An 18681-nucleotide genomic window follows, 5' to 3' on the forward strand; every position below is an offset into this window, starting at 1 on the left:
CGAGAAAACCATTCTTAACCGACGCGAAGCGGAGGTTAACAATGGTTTTCGAGGGCTGTCAATTTCAACAGTTACCCTCCCAAACAGGCACAATTTATATAATAACCACAAGAGAGTCAATCATGTATATAGACATGTATAAACCGAGATAACAGATATATTTAATTAATGTAAACAAAACATTTCACGAGCCTTGTTTACATAACAAAGAATTGTGAGATCTGTATCTTGCTTATAACTCCAAAACTGACTCTCAAATTTTGATTGATCATTAGAAATGCATTACTAAAGAATTGTAAACAATAAAAATAGAGAAATAAAATGTGACAAAAATCATGGCCATGTCCCTTTAATTTTTCAAAGTTGTAATCTTTCATATTTTATTGGAACTTTTTCCTTGAAATTCGTGTTTCAGGGGATTACTTTAAAGCTACCAAATGGAAATTTTCATATTTCAGCTCTCTGGAAAGCCCGTTATTGCATCAGAAGATTGGTTAAATAATAACTGTGCTCTCCGTGGCTTCGTTAGATATGTGTAATGATAGAAGTTTTGATGTTCAGAGCACCAACTTGTAATGCGGTTAATGTTCTTAACATTTCTATATTATTGGAAACTCCGTTAAAACCCTTTTACTTGCGGTGAAAAGCGTCGAAAAAACACCCGATTTCGTCTGTTCTTTCTTGGACTCTCGGAGTGAACGCCCCGGGTTTCTCGGTCCTTCTCTGGTAGGAGCTTTGTTATTTCTTGTTAATATCAGTCTATATCAGGACAGATCGGACTCTTGTTACGTATAATTGATCATTTGTTAAGGAAAGTATTGATTTGTCTGAAGTTAACATCGATATATAAAGACAAAATAGCTTTTCGATTTCAGCAAAAAAAGGGGTTTTTATATGTTATGTCCAGCTTTTATTTCGATTCACTTCGTCTGAAATGTTGAAAAGGTATATCGTAAATGACTAATTCTGATATTAGTGTCTTAATAATAAAAAGTGGGAGGACAGTTTATGTATGTTCAAAAGTTGCATAAAAATCAATGAAATGTAAGATATGGAAAATCATATTCATAGTCTACGTCAAATGACTTTGAAAAGGGCAATTGTAGTCTTTGAAGTTGGCCTGGTTTTTTTTCTTTGCGCACCTTGCTTCATTACAAAAATATTTTGTTTCTGTGCAAAACAAAAACAGACGATTGAAACAGCTATACATGCGTGCCTTGATTTTCCGCCTAGTCCCCAGGGTTCAGAACGAAATACAGAAAGTACACTGTACCTTACATGATCATAGTCCATATAACGTATCAAAGCTGCGCCACTTCAATAGATCAATGAAGTTCAAAACTAGTGAGACGAACTTATCTAAGATAATTGCGTTGTTTGTTTTTGGTCATCATGTCAGTTTGCATTAAGGGGGTATGGGATACCTTCATATTATGACGTACTTTCTTTCAAAATAAACTGCAAAATTAATTGTAATGCACTACTTTTTTCTGTCTTAACAACGTAGTGCAATAAGATAAAGGCTTAAGCGTCAGCTACTGATCTGCAAGTCACGAGTTTGAAACCACTCGGGGGTATTGTATTTAAGGAATAAAGAATCATTCATTAAGTATTATGAGGTAATCATTTTGGTCGGGGTGTGATCAATTCCAATAAAGTCCGAATTTGATCACGTCCCGACCGAAATTACCTCCTCATAATATTCAAAGAATGATTCTTTATTATTTAATATATAATTTTCAGCAATTGTACGATTAAATATTTTAATGTAAATAAGCAAACCCCATTGCAGCCCAATTATACGTCATTTGAATTTATTGGATTGTATAGTACAACATCAATACGCAGTGTTATCACAGGCAAAGACACTGAAAAATGTAAATATATCGGAATAAATGCCTATATTAATGTCACCTGCAATTTGCTCAAATAAGTATCATCTTCATCAACTTAACATTGCACTGTCAGTTGTGACGGATGGTTGCTTTCCTTGTATACATGCTCATTTGATCCTTTCGTTGACTTTCTTTTATTATTCTTTATTGGTTGAATAATTGATCGATGATTGACGCTATAGATTAGTAGGAAGCTACTAATCAAACGTACTTTTGATCCATGTGCGACTGTATCTTATAGCGACAGTATCCAAGTTACGATATGATTGAACTTGTCAACTCGAAAGCGAGCAAGGACTAAATCCCCGTTGTTCGTTTTACGGCTGCAGAGCACGTGAAAGATCAAACTGGTTTTAGATCAATGTATTTCGGAGTTGGTTTGCTTTTGCATTATGTCATATAAAGCTAAACAAGAACCTTGAAACCAGGATTCACTCAAATCAAGAGTACCCTTGAAATGACAGGACAAAAATCCAGATTCTTGTATCTCGTCCTTTTGCCATTTGCCGAGCGGAAGGAAATGTAATAGCTCTCAGGGGGAGATACCTATTCCATATCGCGTGCGAGTTTTTTTTTTAATACTATTTAGATAATGAGTTAAATGTACCTTGACGGATGCTGAAAGGTTAGCTAGAGCGCATTGCAATATTGCTGACTATTAACTTAAGCTCACGTAATGCAAATTTTTAACTGTCAAGAATTGAATGCAGTGAACTTTGAATAACAATTGTAGATAAGGAACGGGTTTACCTAGCATTTTACTACATGTTAATTTTCTTTTATTTTTTCACTAAATAGGTTTTATCAAACAAGAAAAGAAAGTATTCCATCATTGTGAAATTATTGGACGATGTAACTGCGAGTAAAAAAAAATGTTGTTGCATCATCTTTAGAACAGCTGTACAAAGGAGGTCTATCGATAGTTTCATCGACGAGGTCTACAACTATGTATACAGGGCAATATTCCTTTGCCCCTTGTTGGCAGAGGGCGAATTTAGGACTGGGCAAATTCCTTCAATACATATATATCTCTATATATACACTCTACTGTGTTTTTCCATTAAATTTTTTGATCTAATGCGCTTTATTCAATTTGTCTGCTCACTTGACGGCAGTTATTGACAATCGACGTCAAAAATATATCATTCAATGCTATATTAAACACAATTGTGTCGAGGCGAATTCAAGATTGGATGAAATTGTAGGTGTAGAAATAAGGGCGAAAATTACACGGGGCGAAAATAACCCTGTGTGCAGTATGTGAATGTAGTCTGTCTAGAAAACATAACATCATATTTTTTCCATGAAAATTTAAATATTAACTGCTAAATATACATTAATTCCCTCCTATATACCAAATAATTGCAATGAAAATTCGCGTTATCGTGAAACTCTGCCATTCATATGAACCGTGTAAAGAGGTACCTCTAAGGATATCTAAAACACAAAAAAAAAAAAAAAAAAAAAAAACGCGTTTTGTTCAATCACACGATAGCTAATATGACCAGAAATACAGTGTATTCAGGAACCAACTTGTGGTTCAAACAAGTGGTACATAATCACTAGTGCTTGTTAGATTAATATATTTTCAGAGAGTTCAAAAAATCTGTAAGAACATGTATAGAATACACAATCCTTTGTAAACGTTTCCCTTGAACAATATCCTATTTATAGAATCCCTTTCTTTTATGATTTTTACCAAAAATCTTTTGATTGTTACAGTATTTGTTTTAGAGTAAGAGATACTTTTCCAGATATATACATGTATTCGTTATATCTTCATGTCATCCTTTTCATCAGACTCTATCAAATGATTTTAAAAGGTTTTCGATTATGAAAAGGTTGTTTCCATTTCACTTTTGCTTCAATGTGTTTCAGCGGTTCACCTCCCATGAGAAACAATTTCACTGTCTGTAAATCTCGGTGTTTTGTTTTTTTTTTATATTTTACCGGAATAATTGTCAAATTTTGATGCTTCGGGATATTTTTGATGAAAAAAATGTTTTTAAATTATTAATGAGAAATGTATTTGTAATTGACGTGAATTTTATTTATTCTGACCGTATATTTGAATGTTGTATATTTTCATACTTATTATTAATACATGAAATCTGTTTGCATTTCTGAGTGATATTTACAAAAAAAATTCAAAAGCTAAACGGAAAAAACACACATTAATTAACTTCATATTTCCTTTATTAACCTAGATCTATTAAAAAAAAAATCGGCTTTGATAGGTTCCCCTAAATTTTATCCGATTAAACCCCTGTCATGGATACGTCGGTGATTCTGACTTATCCTACCTCGGTAACTTTAACATAGTCAATCAATACTTGTACATCATATAAACATTTTTCCGCCGGTTCTACTTTTCAGAATACGGCGCGGACGTCGCAATGGGCCCATGCTGCTGCAGTAAGCGCCACGTGACCTTTGTGTGGGCCACCCTCGAGTGCCTGTTCTTCACGGGGGTAATTTTCGGATGGGTGTGGCTGACCGTCACCCTCCGGCGAGATGCCTACTTCCTGGATCTCTGCAATGTCAGCCTGTCCGAAGATATTTCGAGAGATCTAACGAAAAATGAAGTTTTGAAAGACAGTCTGAGAAAGGACCGGCCCAAGTGTAGAACTACTACTACCACTGTGGCCCCGGGGGAGGTGGAGTACCGCCTGCCGTTCAATGGCACTCAGTATTTCTGTGACGAGCAGGAAGATCGTCTAGACCTCATGTATATTGTAATTATAATTGTGCGGAACTTTCTGATTCTACCCGTGGGGATTTTCTTGGACAAGTATGGTACAACCAGGACCCGTCTCCTTACTGTGTATGTATATTTCCTGATTTTTATATGGTGCTTTTTTTATATATAAAGATAAGGTTTATTGATACTATTATTTTTTTTTTAATAAAAGCTAAGTTAATTTTTTTTAAAAGATGTACGTATACATGTAGTAGTTTGATGAAGATTTCGTCAAAAGCGTAGTGTATAGTGTTTGCGTATTTTCGCCAGAACAAAAATGATTATTTTTACAATATAATGCTTTCTTTGATGACCCATATGCCGGTTGTGAAGGTAGTGATCGGGTTATGTATCTTCTCTGCAATTATGTTTACATCTTTCATTTAACAAAAAAAAATGAATTGATCGTAAAAAAGAAGTAAAAAGGAAACTAAATTATTGTTAATGTACATCAGTACGTCGGATAAAAGAAATAGCAAAATCGTCATGTATGGAAATTTGAGCCTGACGTCATCCTGATTATTTAGTACAGTCTTTGATTTTTCTTGGGTTGCTGAAAGTTTCGACTGATCGAAAAACTGGTTAGAACTGGATCGTGTTGATTTCAGTCCTGTCAGTTCAACAAAGCTGTGAGTTACAATCAGTTTCTGTAAGAAGTAGAGGGAGTCACACTAAGTGGATGTAAATATAAACCGTTAATTATTACTTAAAAGCACAGCGGTGTACGCGATCATCTAATTTTCAGATATCTGATATTTATCTGACGAATGTAGTTTCACGATTGTGTAACGATGATTAACAACTCTTAACTATAATTAACGAATATGGATCATAGTTTACAGATGAGAATTTATATTTATCAGTATAATCTATGGTTAACGTTTATTTACAGTCGTTAACGGTTCGTAAACTATAGTTTGAGGTTCTTAAACAATAGTTTGCGGTTCGTAAACCATAGTTAACAGTCGATAAACCTAGTTTATCAACTGAGAAACTATTTTTAGCTCATTTTTGTGAATTTGACGTGACATATCAAACGTCATTTAATATTATGAAAAAATCCTAAGATTTCTCTTTTGATTCAACCCCTCTAGCTTGTCAAGTTTCAATACACAGCTTAAAAATAAAAGTATACGGTGATTAATTTTTGCATTGCAACAGACTTGAAAAAAACCCGGATAATAAAGTTGAAAATTGTGAGAGATACCGGTATTCCGAGTGACTTCCGAATGGAGAAAAGATGACAACATTTTCCATTATAAATCTTCATCAGAAATCTGTTTTCGTTCCTGTGATTTTTTCGAAGTGAAAAAATGAAGATATCTTGAATATTTTCCCTTTCATCGATTTCAATCGCACTTCTTTCACAAGTGTATATATATATATATATATATATATATATATATATATATATATATATATATATATATATATATATATATATATATATTTATATATTTTTTTTTTTTTTTTTTTAACAAAAATTGTCCAAATGTGCTGGATAAATATCTTGGGACAGACTATACATGTATGTTCTAAGTAATTATCATTCCTCTGATACATTTTATTCTGTCTTGTGATTTCATAAAAACAAATGTATTAGTGGAAACACTAACTAAATTAAAGACCTCTTGCGTTTTATCAGGAAATGAATACCCATAATTTTTTCTTAATTGATAGCTGCAATTTCTTCTGTTCGTTGTATATATGAATGGAAACTTGATATATGAAAGCCTTTTTTTTTTTACTGAAAATCCCTCCTGTGAAGGGTGAAGCAACTGCGCTTAACGATTAGACATATATTTCTCCTTGCAAAAACCTTCATTACAAACAAATGATAGGGATAAAGAAAAATTATCAAAATTTCAAAGTATTATTATAGCTATGTGGAAGAGAGAGAGAGAGAGAGAGAGAGAGAGAGAGAGAGAGATATGATTGATTGGTACAACTTTTGAAATACAATAGCGAGTATCATTCATTTTTCTGTTGTCGTTCGTCTAATTCCCATGGCGAACAAATTCCTATCGGTCGTGAATGTTCCATCATCTTCTTTGACATTGTTTAATGGTCTTTTGTAATTTAGACCTATTTCTTGTTACACAATAAAATCTCTCTCTCTCTCTCTCTCTCTCTCTCAAGTACTTTGTAGATGTAAATAAATCATTAAGAAATGTTAAGCTGTTAGAACAGAGGCACTTCAAATATTGTTTTTAAGGGCTATTATTTTATGAATTAAGGTATTCACTTTAATATTCTCTGAAAAATTCAAATTTACATACAAGACAAGTTTGATCTGCGTCCTATGCTGAATGTGACACCATTAAATTGCTCGATAAAGATTACCAAAATTACGCAACTTTCTGCAATTAAAAAAATCCTAAATCCTTGTTCTGTTAACATCTTTAGACCAGTGCTTCAAGAACAAAAAATACGCAGTCTTCACGAAAGATAGGAAGTTTGAATAAATCGAAGTTTCACACATGCTTGAAAATCAAGTCCGGGACGTTTCATCTTTCTGTATACCCTAAACAACACAAATAAAAAATTAAATGAAAGATTTCTTACAAAAGTAGGGAAAGTAATTTTGGAATATTAAACTTTGCAATAGCCATCTTTTTACAAAAAACGTAAACACTGATGAACGTCATTCAACAAGTGTTTTTTTTTTTTAATTTTCGGGGGGGAGGGGGGGGGGGGTGCGGTTACTAGTAATTGAGTTTGCCGAGAGGGGTTTTGAGGCAAATTTTTGGTAATTCTCTAATGTAAATTTAAAGAAATTTCAATTTTGCAGGGGGGGGGGGGGGTTCAGACCCCCTGACCCCCCCCGCCCCCCTTCTAAAGGGAGGACGGAAGTTTACACTTTTATGTAAATTAGAATTCCTGAGTTGGATATCTGTTTTATCCATAATTTTAACTTGTATGTTGATCGAGTTCAAAACCGACGCCTTTTGAAGATGACACAATAATCTAAACATTCGTCTTTTCTTTAACAATTTAACGCATAACTGAAGCAGCGGTACTAATTCAGAGATAATCTATATTAATAATGACAGATGCTCTGTTTTTGGTTGAATCAGCGGTAAGCTTAGATGATGAAGGGCCGATCGGAAGATGGAGAGGATCGCAAAATAATTTTACAAATGAGTTTCAAGTGAAAACTTCAACTGATTTGATTGTCATAGATAATATTTCCCTATATCTTTATGCAAATCTTCTCCTCTAAAGGAGATTCATTTACTCTATATAGATATATTCACGACCATCCAGCCCGCTTAACTCTTAAAATTTTGAGAATGGAGAAAATAAGTTACTGTAGGATTCAAAGAATGATATTAAGAAGGACATATTATGAAGACGCATCCATGTCTCAAAATTAAGACGAAAAAATAGCATCAAAAGGACTTTGCGGTTTGTAGAATTATTTTTGAAGAAATCCTTTCCATTTTGATTTTGCAGTAAGAGTTAGTATATGTCTCACTAATTTCAAAACAGCCCTGGAACTTCTAGAACTTTCCAGAATACAAGGATACCGCCATCTAATATGAATGCTTCAAAGCATTTCTTTATCTTTGTTTCTGGCTGTGAGGTCAGTGAGAGTTATCTTAATACCAACGACCAGTTTTATTGCAAGGAATTTACCCGACTGCAGATAGGAGGGTGAAAACGAAATCTATCGCGCCATTCGTTTATCGAAGTTAAGGATGCATCGACTGTGTGTTACGTCTCAAGCACACCTTTCCGGATAAGCTGACGGACGTCTTACAAATAATCCGTTAGGTTTCTGTTGATAAAATTTAATGTCGCCCCCGCCGCTACTGGGGGTTCAGTGTATCGGAGCGAATAACACGGATGACAGCCAAGCCATTACCGGAAACACTCCGGACCTCAGCAATTAGGGAAAGAATAATTTCCAGTTTAAACAAATCCACAATGCATTAGAAACTAACGTAAAAGTCAGTCCGGTTCATCCTCCTCATAGCCTTGCCCCGCCGACACCAACTTTCTGAATTTTGACCTTAAATTAATGCAATTGTAGTTGAGAACCGAGTTGAATGACTTGAATTTTAGGTGACGTAGGGGCCAGAACTCGTCCGCTGGTGACTCTGGTCCAACAGAGATCAGCAGGAAATGAAGCGCTACTGTACGTGTACACGTATAGCGAACTCAGTCCAGTGGTGTCTGTTACACGTTTTAAACATGCTTAAAACTTGTTTGTAAGGTAGAACGGGCCAACATCTGAACGTCTGGTAATAAGCGATATCCGGTGATGTACGTAAGACCGAGACTTTAGGGACAAGCGTTTTAATGACTAAGAGCATTTCCAAGGCTGAAAACATTGGTGAATTCTTGGATAAAAGAACCCTCTTTGACCTGGTGTTTAATGGGTATAAACTGCTGGGGAAATGACTTTCAATTATCTGCTTTCAAAATTAGATGTTATACATTATGACAATGAAGAAAAAATACTTATATATATGGTAGTAGATTAAAAAAAGCGAAACTTTCAGATTTTTTTAAAAATTATCAACGTAGAAAAGAGGGAGATGTTAGAACATCAAATGTTCAACAATTAAAAAGGTAACTGGGTCACCTGCATTGGAAGATCACCAGCACGAATTGTTTCGGTCATCTGATAAGTATTCTTCGCAGATTGATGCATTTCGCCAAAAACATTAAGATGATATGGAAAAGGTTAGATACCAGTAGAAGATTTGATTTATCATGAAAAATCAACCACTTCACCAGAATTGAATGTTTCCTGGACCCTTCTAGTAGAATGGGATTCTGATTTGATCTTTCCCACTGGTGCAATATGATATATATATATTTTGGAATTGCATCTATTGTCGACATTAATAGGTTTACAAGTCACTTGGGAATATTTTAAGAGGTGGTTGTTACTGGAGGATAAATCGCTCGCTTTTATCATATATAAAAATAGATTGTGGATTAACATTCTATAACCTTTGCCTCTTAGGTACAAATAGAAAGTAAAGCTACGGCAATTGTATTCGTCATTAATGTCACAAATGCCTGAGACCAATAAGGCCTTTAACTCCTGGGAATTCTAAATGACCCGAATGTTATACCATTGGTATTGTATTTTTACTCTAGTAATACCTCAACTAACTCAATGATTTTTTTTAAGTACTCCAAATGATAATTCTTTGTTCATTTGTTGTACCCATTTCATTTCAATTTCAGTTCATTGAGAATTAAGTGTGGTTAACTTTGGTACCACAGAATTTTTATAAGCAGGTTTTTCAGAGGACAAATCTGGTTATTGAAATGGTGAAAATGGCAGGCTGGCGGGTGGGTGAGCGGCTGCCAAAAGAGTACCCCTATTGTACGAAAAACTCCTCCCACAGTTTTCAATATATCAATTGGACATAAATAAGAGATGTGCATATTACTTGAATTCTGACTTTTGATAAGTTATGAAAAAGATGCCAGCTGTTGAACTTCGTCATTTTCTCGCAGAATATTGCACACAGGGTACACCATTTCTCTGGGTAGACAGTGTTTATCACATCAGGGTTGACAAATGGATTATGGATGCAATTTACATAAAAGAAAACCCAGTTTGCTATCACATTGACAGCTTTTTACTTGTTTTGGGTTATTTTGGGAAGCTCGTATAATAAAATTGTCTGCCGACAAAAAGTTGTTAAAGAAATTTTTCCGACTGCTGCAATGAAATGTTACTACAATTGTTAAGGTTATTTATTATTATTATTATTATTTTATTATTTAATATATTTTGCTGTAACGTAAGTGAATAGCTTACGTGTTTTTTGGGGAACATTTGGGTGCGTTCGTGTTGGCTAAAAGTTAATGACGTTTTCGTCGGAGTTCATTTGGAGTAGTTATTAAGGCTTGTCATTGTTTATTCGAGATCAAACAGGGTATGTTTTGGGTTCATTTGGGTTGAATAGACAGGCAGGTAACTCGGGTGTTTGAAAAAAAAAGATGATAGCAATGTTATACGAGGGTAATCGAGCAATGGTGGCATCAATATTTAATGTCAACTCATACCTTGGGCGTAATCGATCCGTAATAACCATAATGCTCTGGTGGACAAGAAATCTGCAAAGCCAAGGACGACCATTACTTATGTAGATCTGTGATATTTGATAACTATTACATCACATTATGATAGTTTCAAATAAAGTCGAAAATACATCGTAAAATACAGCACCGGTATCATGTTATGAAACATTTTGTACAATAAAATTCCAAATGTATATCCGGAATAACTTCGCACTTACTGATTAACAACATTACAGCACATAGATTAAAAAAACAACAACCGTTCTTTTGGCAGCTACGCATGCATATTTCTCCAGATTAGACTATAGTTGACAAGACCATACCGACTTTATCGAAATTAAGCTCGCAAAGGAAACAGCTTGTTTTTGGAGAAATTGTTTTTATCAAATTAGAAAATGAAATACTAGTATTTAGGAAAACGATTCCAATTAGAAGCAAAAATTGGTTGTGCCGGGTTCCGGGTTTCTGAAATAATCACCATTCCTATGAGAGGACTGATTTGTTTCGTCAGCTTTAAGGTATAACTCCAATAATCACACCAATCAACCGATTCAGATGTCCTTGTTTTAACTCATACATAGCGGATATTTTTCCAGATTGGATTATGACACGTTCTCAAGACCCTGTCCAATTTAGCTCAGTCAGGCTTAAAGGACAACGATCTTTTTCATCAAAAACTCTTTTTTTATTGTTACTGCGTACAAGACATACTAGAGTAGTTTAATTTGAAAAACATTAGTTCAAATAATTGTTAAAATAATATTGAATTGAAATTCATTTATACGGACAACCTTACAGAATTGAGTCTTTAAAAGTACTTGATCGACGTGTATCCGAATCCAAATTATAACTTTTAAAGTGGTTGGCTTTTAAAAAACAAACAAATTAAAACACGTAGACATACATGTATGATATTCTTAAAGGTTTGCTACCATGGAAAAACAAAATGCTTGCATGGTTCGTATTTGAACTACTTCAAAAAGGAAATTTGTTGAAAATTGAAAAACAAATTTTAATTGATTAAAAACAAAACAAAATTAAACCATTTGAAAAACGTAGAAAACATTTCAAATACGTACAAGTTCAGTAGATTTATTGGATTTACATGCGTTAGAATTTTTATGGGTTCTTGTTATTAATAATGAAATTGCTTTTCCCAATGACCTGTTAGCTTATTGGTTATGATACAGTGAAGTGTGAGTGATCTGACATTCGTGTCTGTGTGGTTTCATCAATATTTCATTGAATACCAATTTTCGTGGATTTCGTTTTTAAGTTGATCCACGAAATTAAATGATCATTGAAATGAAATTTCTATTAACATTTTGTATTGATGGGGTCATTGGCCATGAATTTGATATCCTTGAAACTGTGATTTTCACTTTATCAACGAAAATTGATACCCTTGAATATTAATCAAACCACAGTATTGGAACTGTGTGTGTTAGTGGAATTAAAACAAGACTTTTGATGTCAAAAATTTCTATGCTCACAGAGTTGAAAAAACTAGATGCCAAAACAGTCTGTGGTTTTGGAATAGACAAACTAGATTCATGGACACCTGTGCTTGGTGTAGAGATGGTCTAGATACCTAGGCTACCGGAGATGCATGGTGCACCTTGCAAGGGATTTTGCCTTCATCCTTGCAGTGGTTGTTGTGCGCATTGAGATCTCTCTGTGCCACTACGGCATATTTAGACATCACAGACTTTGATTTTGGCACATTACTCGTGAAATATTAATGTTTAATTAGTATGTTTAAACACGACGTGCAGACATGGAGTCTTTACATTAAATGGATGTTCGCGCATCTAATTCACATTACAAAATTATGTACACATACAAAATAAAAAAATTGTAATTTATATCGATACTAAAACCACGTATGTTTTAAAAAGGTAATTTGTTTTGATTAGGCGAAATGGACCATCTGTTGCCAATTTTACATGTACTCTTCAAAGATACCGCAGACTTGACTTCTTACACGTTAGTTGATTTACCAAGAAAGGAAATTTAAGTATTTCCTAAATGTGAAAATAAACGTGAAAGATTCTAAAATAATTTTGCGATTGTTATCCCCCATCCCACCCACTCCCAGGAAAAAAACAAACAATCAAACAAGCACAAATTCACACAGTTTATACAAATCATCATTTAGTGATGGTGAGAATATCCGAGACAAGTGGTAATGCTTTCAACAGTTGTACAATTTAAAGGGACTTGGACACGATTTGACTTAAAATTTTCAAATTATATTTTTTTATTTTCACTGTTTATACTGATAAATATAGAAGTTTATAATGCTCTGTCAAAATTTGAAAGTCAAATATCAAGTTATAAGCAAGATACAGCGTTCAAAATTCTTTGTTTTGTAAACAAAGCTCGAATATTGTCATTTGATACATATGCGTTGTATTGGTGTAAGTTTCAATCAAATGAATCTTTCTTTTGTTGATAATAGTATATAGGAAGATATTGAATTAGTTTAAATTGTTTTTTACATGTCATTTTGTCTAAGAAATGGTAATTTTCTACATTACATTTTTTGTAAACAACTATAAGACTCGAGCTTTGTTTACATAACTTTCAATTCTTACCTCTGTATCTCGCTTGTTACTTGACATTAACATTCAATATTTTGGCCAATCATTTAAAATGCACCAGTAAACCATTTTATAGATAAAAAATAAAAATAAAATTTTTATCTCAAATCGTGTCCAAGTCCCTTTAATGTATGGTAATAAAACATAAATTCTCAACGAAATCGACCAATTTTGCTCTAGTTGTATGAGTTCGACAGCCGGATAGATTTATTTTATAAAAAAAAAAATAGACTTATAAGTAATTTGTCCTTACCTTTAATAAAAAATCAAAGAATACAACGGGAGTGTACTTTAACAAACTTGAGTATAAGTAATGTGATAATTATCTATCTATATCCAATTTCCTTCCTCTCTTCAGATTGACGTTCGTGATGGGGACCCTGATGATGACCTTCTCCAGCGCCGGTACGTTGACGGACATTTGTCGCGGCTTTTGTTCAGTTTTAGATTAATTTTCTTTATCCCTCGTTTGCAACTCTTTATGTCTGTTGATACCCATTTCATGACAAACGCTACGGGTGATAAACAACTTGATAACAAGTTCTCCAAATTACATTATTGACAAATTGCTTTTCTAATACTTTTTTTCCCTTATTTTCGTTTTTTTCCTACGAGCTGATGTGTTATAATGATCATTTTAATGTTCTCACTTTAAGAGAAAACCAACGTTAACAATTTCTCAGGGCTAAAAAAAATACAAGAAGCATTAAAGATGGATGATATTGAAATATTTTTTTTTTTACAATGGAAGCGATTTTGAACATACCGAAACGTAGTAAAGTTAATTATTTTATTCAAAATTTTCTGGCTAGTAAAGATGCCTGGATTTGAATTTCAACAAAACCTTATTCTTCAATTTCTTTTATCTTCTTATGAGTAAAAGACTTTATTATCAGAAATATACATTGTTATTTATCTCCAAAAAGCGGTTTATTTATTTATACGTATACAACATAGAAGGATCTTAATATATAGATTAGAATATTTTATTCCATTGAATAAACTTTTCTTTTGTTTATCAAAACACATATTTTAAACAAAATATATCTTTGGCCCTTCAGTTCCATTGTGCCTTAAATGTATGTAAATGAAATAATTGTTCACTAGTATACATGTACTGCATATATAAAATCGGGAACTTTGAACTATATACGGAATGTTCATAAAAATAATCCTATTTTAAGCCATACACTGGTGTTGATTACGTGGAAGTTCGTGAAAAACCCTAATTTTTTGCCATATATCGAATATATTAAAATATTTTAAAAAGTATTCGAAATGAACCGTTCTTTGTGGGAGGTAAAATACACGGGATGCTTATGAACATTTCTAAATTTTTTTCATGCATTGAAGTATTAAAAATAACTTGAAATGAACAGTTGTTAGTGGTACATGTAGGTATCAGCACATGTTCCCCGCTTTAAACTGGTCCTCACCTTTTTTCAGCGTTTCCCTGGTTACTGATCCCCGCCCTCAGCCTCGTTTCGCTGGCCGGTTTGGTCCTCCTCATCACAAACCTGCAGGTCGCCAATTTGTTTGGGGAACATCGATACACTGTCATGGCAACCTTCATAGGCGCGTACCACGCATGCTCAGTCATCATGACATGCATGAAGGTAAAATATGTATCAATTTCTCTTGTCTTTTCATGGAAAATATCATTTAATTGCCATTTTCATGTAAATAAGGATGCTTTATATGTGAAAGTAATGAAACACATAGTAAAGTCTGTATTGTCCTACATGTATTTATATAAATATTTCTTTTTGAAATTTTTGATTTTCGAATTCTTGAAAAATTGTTGCACGTCATACTAACATGTACTACATAAGCAAAATAGAACCGAAAATAGTTTGTTACACTGGAAACAGCGGAAAGGGACATTAAATAAACCCAATTTCTGAAATCATTAAGAGAATCTTGAGCGTTTTGAATGCTATAGCATGTTTTGATGTAAATTATGTACTTCTATAGGACATAGAAAACAACCATTACTTTTGATTAAGACCCATACTCCCTCTCTTTCTCTCTTGACGTTTAATGGTTGCTAAAAATAATGCAGCTTATTGATAAACACGTAAAGGGGGTCGTCTGTATTGATATTGACGTTAAGTTGTCACCATTAACCTTTTGGCGGTAACATTTGTCGTACAAATTGATTATGCAAAGTTAAATGAGGACTTTTATTTTACTAGTCTTTTGAAGCAAAACAAAATAAATGGAATTGGTTTAAGAGTGACTGTCATATAAACAAAAATTCTGTGATGGCATTTTAATTTTGAAATTTGATCTGTTTGACATACTTTATTCTCTTCAGGCTACAAATGACCTCGGCGTAGGAACCCAAACTTCTTTTATGTTTTTGACTATTGCTATTGTTCCAATATTGGTGTCCACGATAGCTTTTTTACCCAAGAGTCGGATACCCTGGCCACTTCCGGCGACGTATGGGAATAATCATGTATTAAACGGACATGGAAGAAGTAAAAATTCAAGGGGTAAGGATGCAGTCATTCTTGGAATTCCATGATCTTAATGTTAGAGATTCTGAACAAAATCTCATTCTTTAAGAGAGCTGGATGGCCGTGGCTATTTTAAGACCATATGAATCTCCTTAAATAGAAGAGCTCTCTATAGAACGATATAGGAAAACATTCAAATTTTTAAAATTCAAATATATGGATTTATTCTTTACTAGATAATTTTAGTTTATAGCTTAATAAATCATTTTTCAAAATTTAAGGTAGATCTAATGGTTAATCTTGTTGACAAACTAGCCTCCTTAATATTAAAGCATGTGGAGTAATCGTCAAGATATTATTTTTCAGATTCCAGAAATAGAGAGGACTTTGCTGCCTTTAAAAACGTAGCGTGCTCTTCTTTGTTTGCGTGGTCCCTCGTCTGGTTTGGAATTCTGTATCTGGGGGAATGCTTTTACGACGAGAATTTCCGCCTGGTGTTCACAAGATTGGGAGTCGATAAAGAATACAGTAAATACAAGCATTTTGTTATTTTTCTTTTTTCTTTCAAGGGATCGTTAATGTGGTTGTGTAATTAAAATCTCGTATCTATTTTTGCTTCACTGAAATCTGCAAGTAAACACATCAAAGGACAAAAGAACATGCGCAAATCCAGCCTTGACATTTTGATGTCGGACAGATAGTACGTTTTAGTTTTTCCTCGGCGTATTTTTTGATTTGGTCTTTTATTTTATTTCTACTAAAAGCAGATCTAATTCGATTGATGTTCTTTGTTCCGCAGTGTGCTATTTTTAGTTCCTGCGGGCTTATTCAGTATTCCAGCTCATAATCTGATTAGTGGATTCAGTGATCTAACATTATTCTAATATTTCTAGATTTTTATGTATACTTGGTTTTGATATCTCTAGGAATAAGCACCCATTATTGAATTACTAGTGAAGCCCATTGTAAGAGAATGAATGATGTAATCTACCCTTTTTGCTATATCACATGTATTACCAAAACTAATTTGCATTCACGAAACAACGTCACAAAAAGCAATGCAGTCGTTTTGTTCAGTTCAAACTAAATTACAGTGGTATTAAAATTAAGAACAGACTTGTAGACCGCAGTCATATGAATTATTACTAATATGCAATCTATTATGATTACAAATGCATTTTACAATTCTTTATATATAATTATGTAGTTTATATTGTTACAATAAGATTACTAGTATATCAATTAGACATCGGAAGGACAGGACACCAGTATCGGGACAATACAACCCTGGTTGTTACAGTCAAATTCTGATGATTACTAGTATATGGATTATGAAAACTACAGATTTCTAATGCAAGGTTTCATTTTGAAAAAAATACAGACTCCATAATAAGCTATATCTTGTTTAGAGCCATGATATCATGCTATATGCATTTTTAATAGTATAGTCTGTACTTAGACGTAGTGTCACATGATACTTGTGAAAGGTGTCAAATCTCAAGATCATGTGAGAAACTAACGAAAGCGGAAACACTAGTATCGAACTTCTGACATACGTACTGATTAGAGCTCTTTTTGCGTCCTTGCATTATTTATAGCGATAATACACATTCTGTAGTGATCAAAAGTATAATGAAATGTTTATATTAAATATTATTATATTTTCATGTTAAATACTGAAATCTGATTGGTTTAGACGCAGTTGGTAATCCGTTATATTACCCTCAGCGTTGGAACACACTTAGCAACGGGTAACACAACTAATTGTTACATGCGCGTAAATTATGTGCGTACGGTTCGCCGTAGAATTCACTTCATTTCTATATAAAAGCAGTAAAATTCTCTTTAAAAATAAGACATTCATTATAATAAAATAAATAGTGCCTGTACAAACAGGCACTATTTATATACTAACACTTGTAGTACGGTACCTAAAAGCATTCGAAGCTGATACAAAGTATAGGTAATTTTAAAGATATCTTTTAGACAGTTAAATACAGTCATCATTATGTTCGGTCTATTCCGAATCTGTTCATCAAGTAATGTATTTAATTTCAATATTGTGTAATCCTACGAACTGAAGTAATCCCAGAGGTTTTTATTGCAGTAAATACAGAGTATTTGCGTCTATATTCCGGTCTCAAACTGCTTGGGTTAGCCGTGGCCCCGGCCCTTGGATATGTTTTGGATTGGAGGAGAAGCTATAGTAAGTCCAACACTTTTATCTTTTAAGATATCATGTTCAATAGAGTTGTGGCTATATATTTCTAAAAATAGATAAAAACTGCCTGTGACGAATAAGTGAATTTTTTGGCCCGGTTTGACACTTGATTTAGTTGAAATACCAGAGCATAACCATAATACATCTAGATATGATGGTAACAGAAATGAGATATGAGATATTCCCGCTCTGCATGGTAATAGAAACATGTTTGACTCAATTGTAGATCCCCCTCGAATCCAACACATGTACAGAAGTCTGATGCTGATGGTGCTGTCTTGTATCCTGGCCTTGCTCAATTCCCTACTGCCATTGATTCCGTCGCTGCCGTTCCAGATAGCTGGCTTTGTGCTCCAGATCGTAGAACGGGTGGCAGTGTTGGTGGCCGTGGTCAGCTTTTTAAGTCACGTGTAAGTAGCATGTTCTTGTCATTTATAATCGAATAACTCTGCTAAAAACTAGTCATCTGTAGAAGTAAGCATTTGATTAGAGTCAAATTAGCATCATACGGACCATTAAGGATTAGTCTGGAAATGAAACATTTACGGTCAAATGACGAAAGAGAGCGAATTATCACCGAAAATGCTGGAGCGTCACATGTTGCATGCCTCTTACAACTATGTTTCAATAAAATGCCTGACTGTTAAAATTCCAAATCCCTATTCATAGATATTGTAAAATTTCCGGCACTGGGTAACTAGCGACCATA

General features: G+C 33.8%; 1 protein-coding gene across 2 annotated transcripts in view; it reads left to right on the forward strand.

Moving 5' to 3' along the window:
- LOC128190842 (equilibrative nucleobase transporter 1-like) overlaps window positions 1-18681 on the forward strand; it is a 50868-nt gene that overhangs the window by 28606 nt on the left and 3581 nt on the right. The window contains exons 1-8 of one of the 2 annotated variants that reach the window (XM_052863055.1): window positions 642-726; window positions 4272-4719; window positions 13648-13694; window positions 14736-14905; window positions 15607-15787; window positions 16118-16279; window positions 17859-17957; window positions 18199-18382. In XM_052863055.1, coding sequence (XP_052719015.1) covers window positions 4292-4719; window positions 13648-13694; window positions 14736-14905; window positions 15607-15787; window positions 16118-16279; window positions 17859-17957; window positions 18199-18382 — 1271 coding nt within the window. In that variant the 5' untranslated portion in view covers window positions 642-726; window positions 4272-4291. Of the gene's footprint in view, window positions 1-641; window positions 727-4271; window positions 4720-13647; window positions 13695-14735; window positions 14906-15606; window positions 15788-16117; window positions 16280-17858; window positions 17958-18198; window positions 18383-18681 lie in introns of those variants that run through there. The other variant, XM_052863054.1, reaches the window with a different exon arrangement.

The sequence above is a fragment of the Crassostrea angulata genome, chromosome 6, assembly GCF_025612915.1.
Source record: "Crassostrea angulata isolate pt1a10 chromosome 6, ASM2561291v2, whole genome shotgun sequence".
NCBI classification, from domain to species: domain Eukaryota; kingdom Metazoa; phylum Mollusca; class Bivalvia; order Ostreida; family Ostreidae; genus Magallana; species Magallana angulata.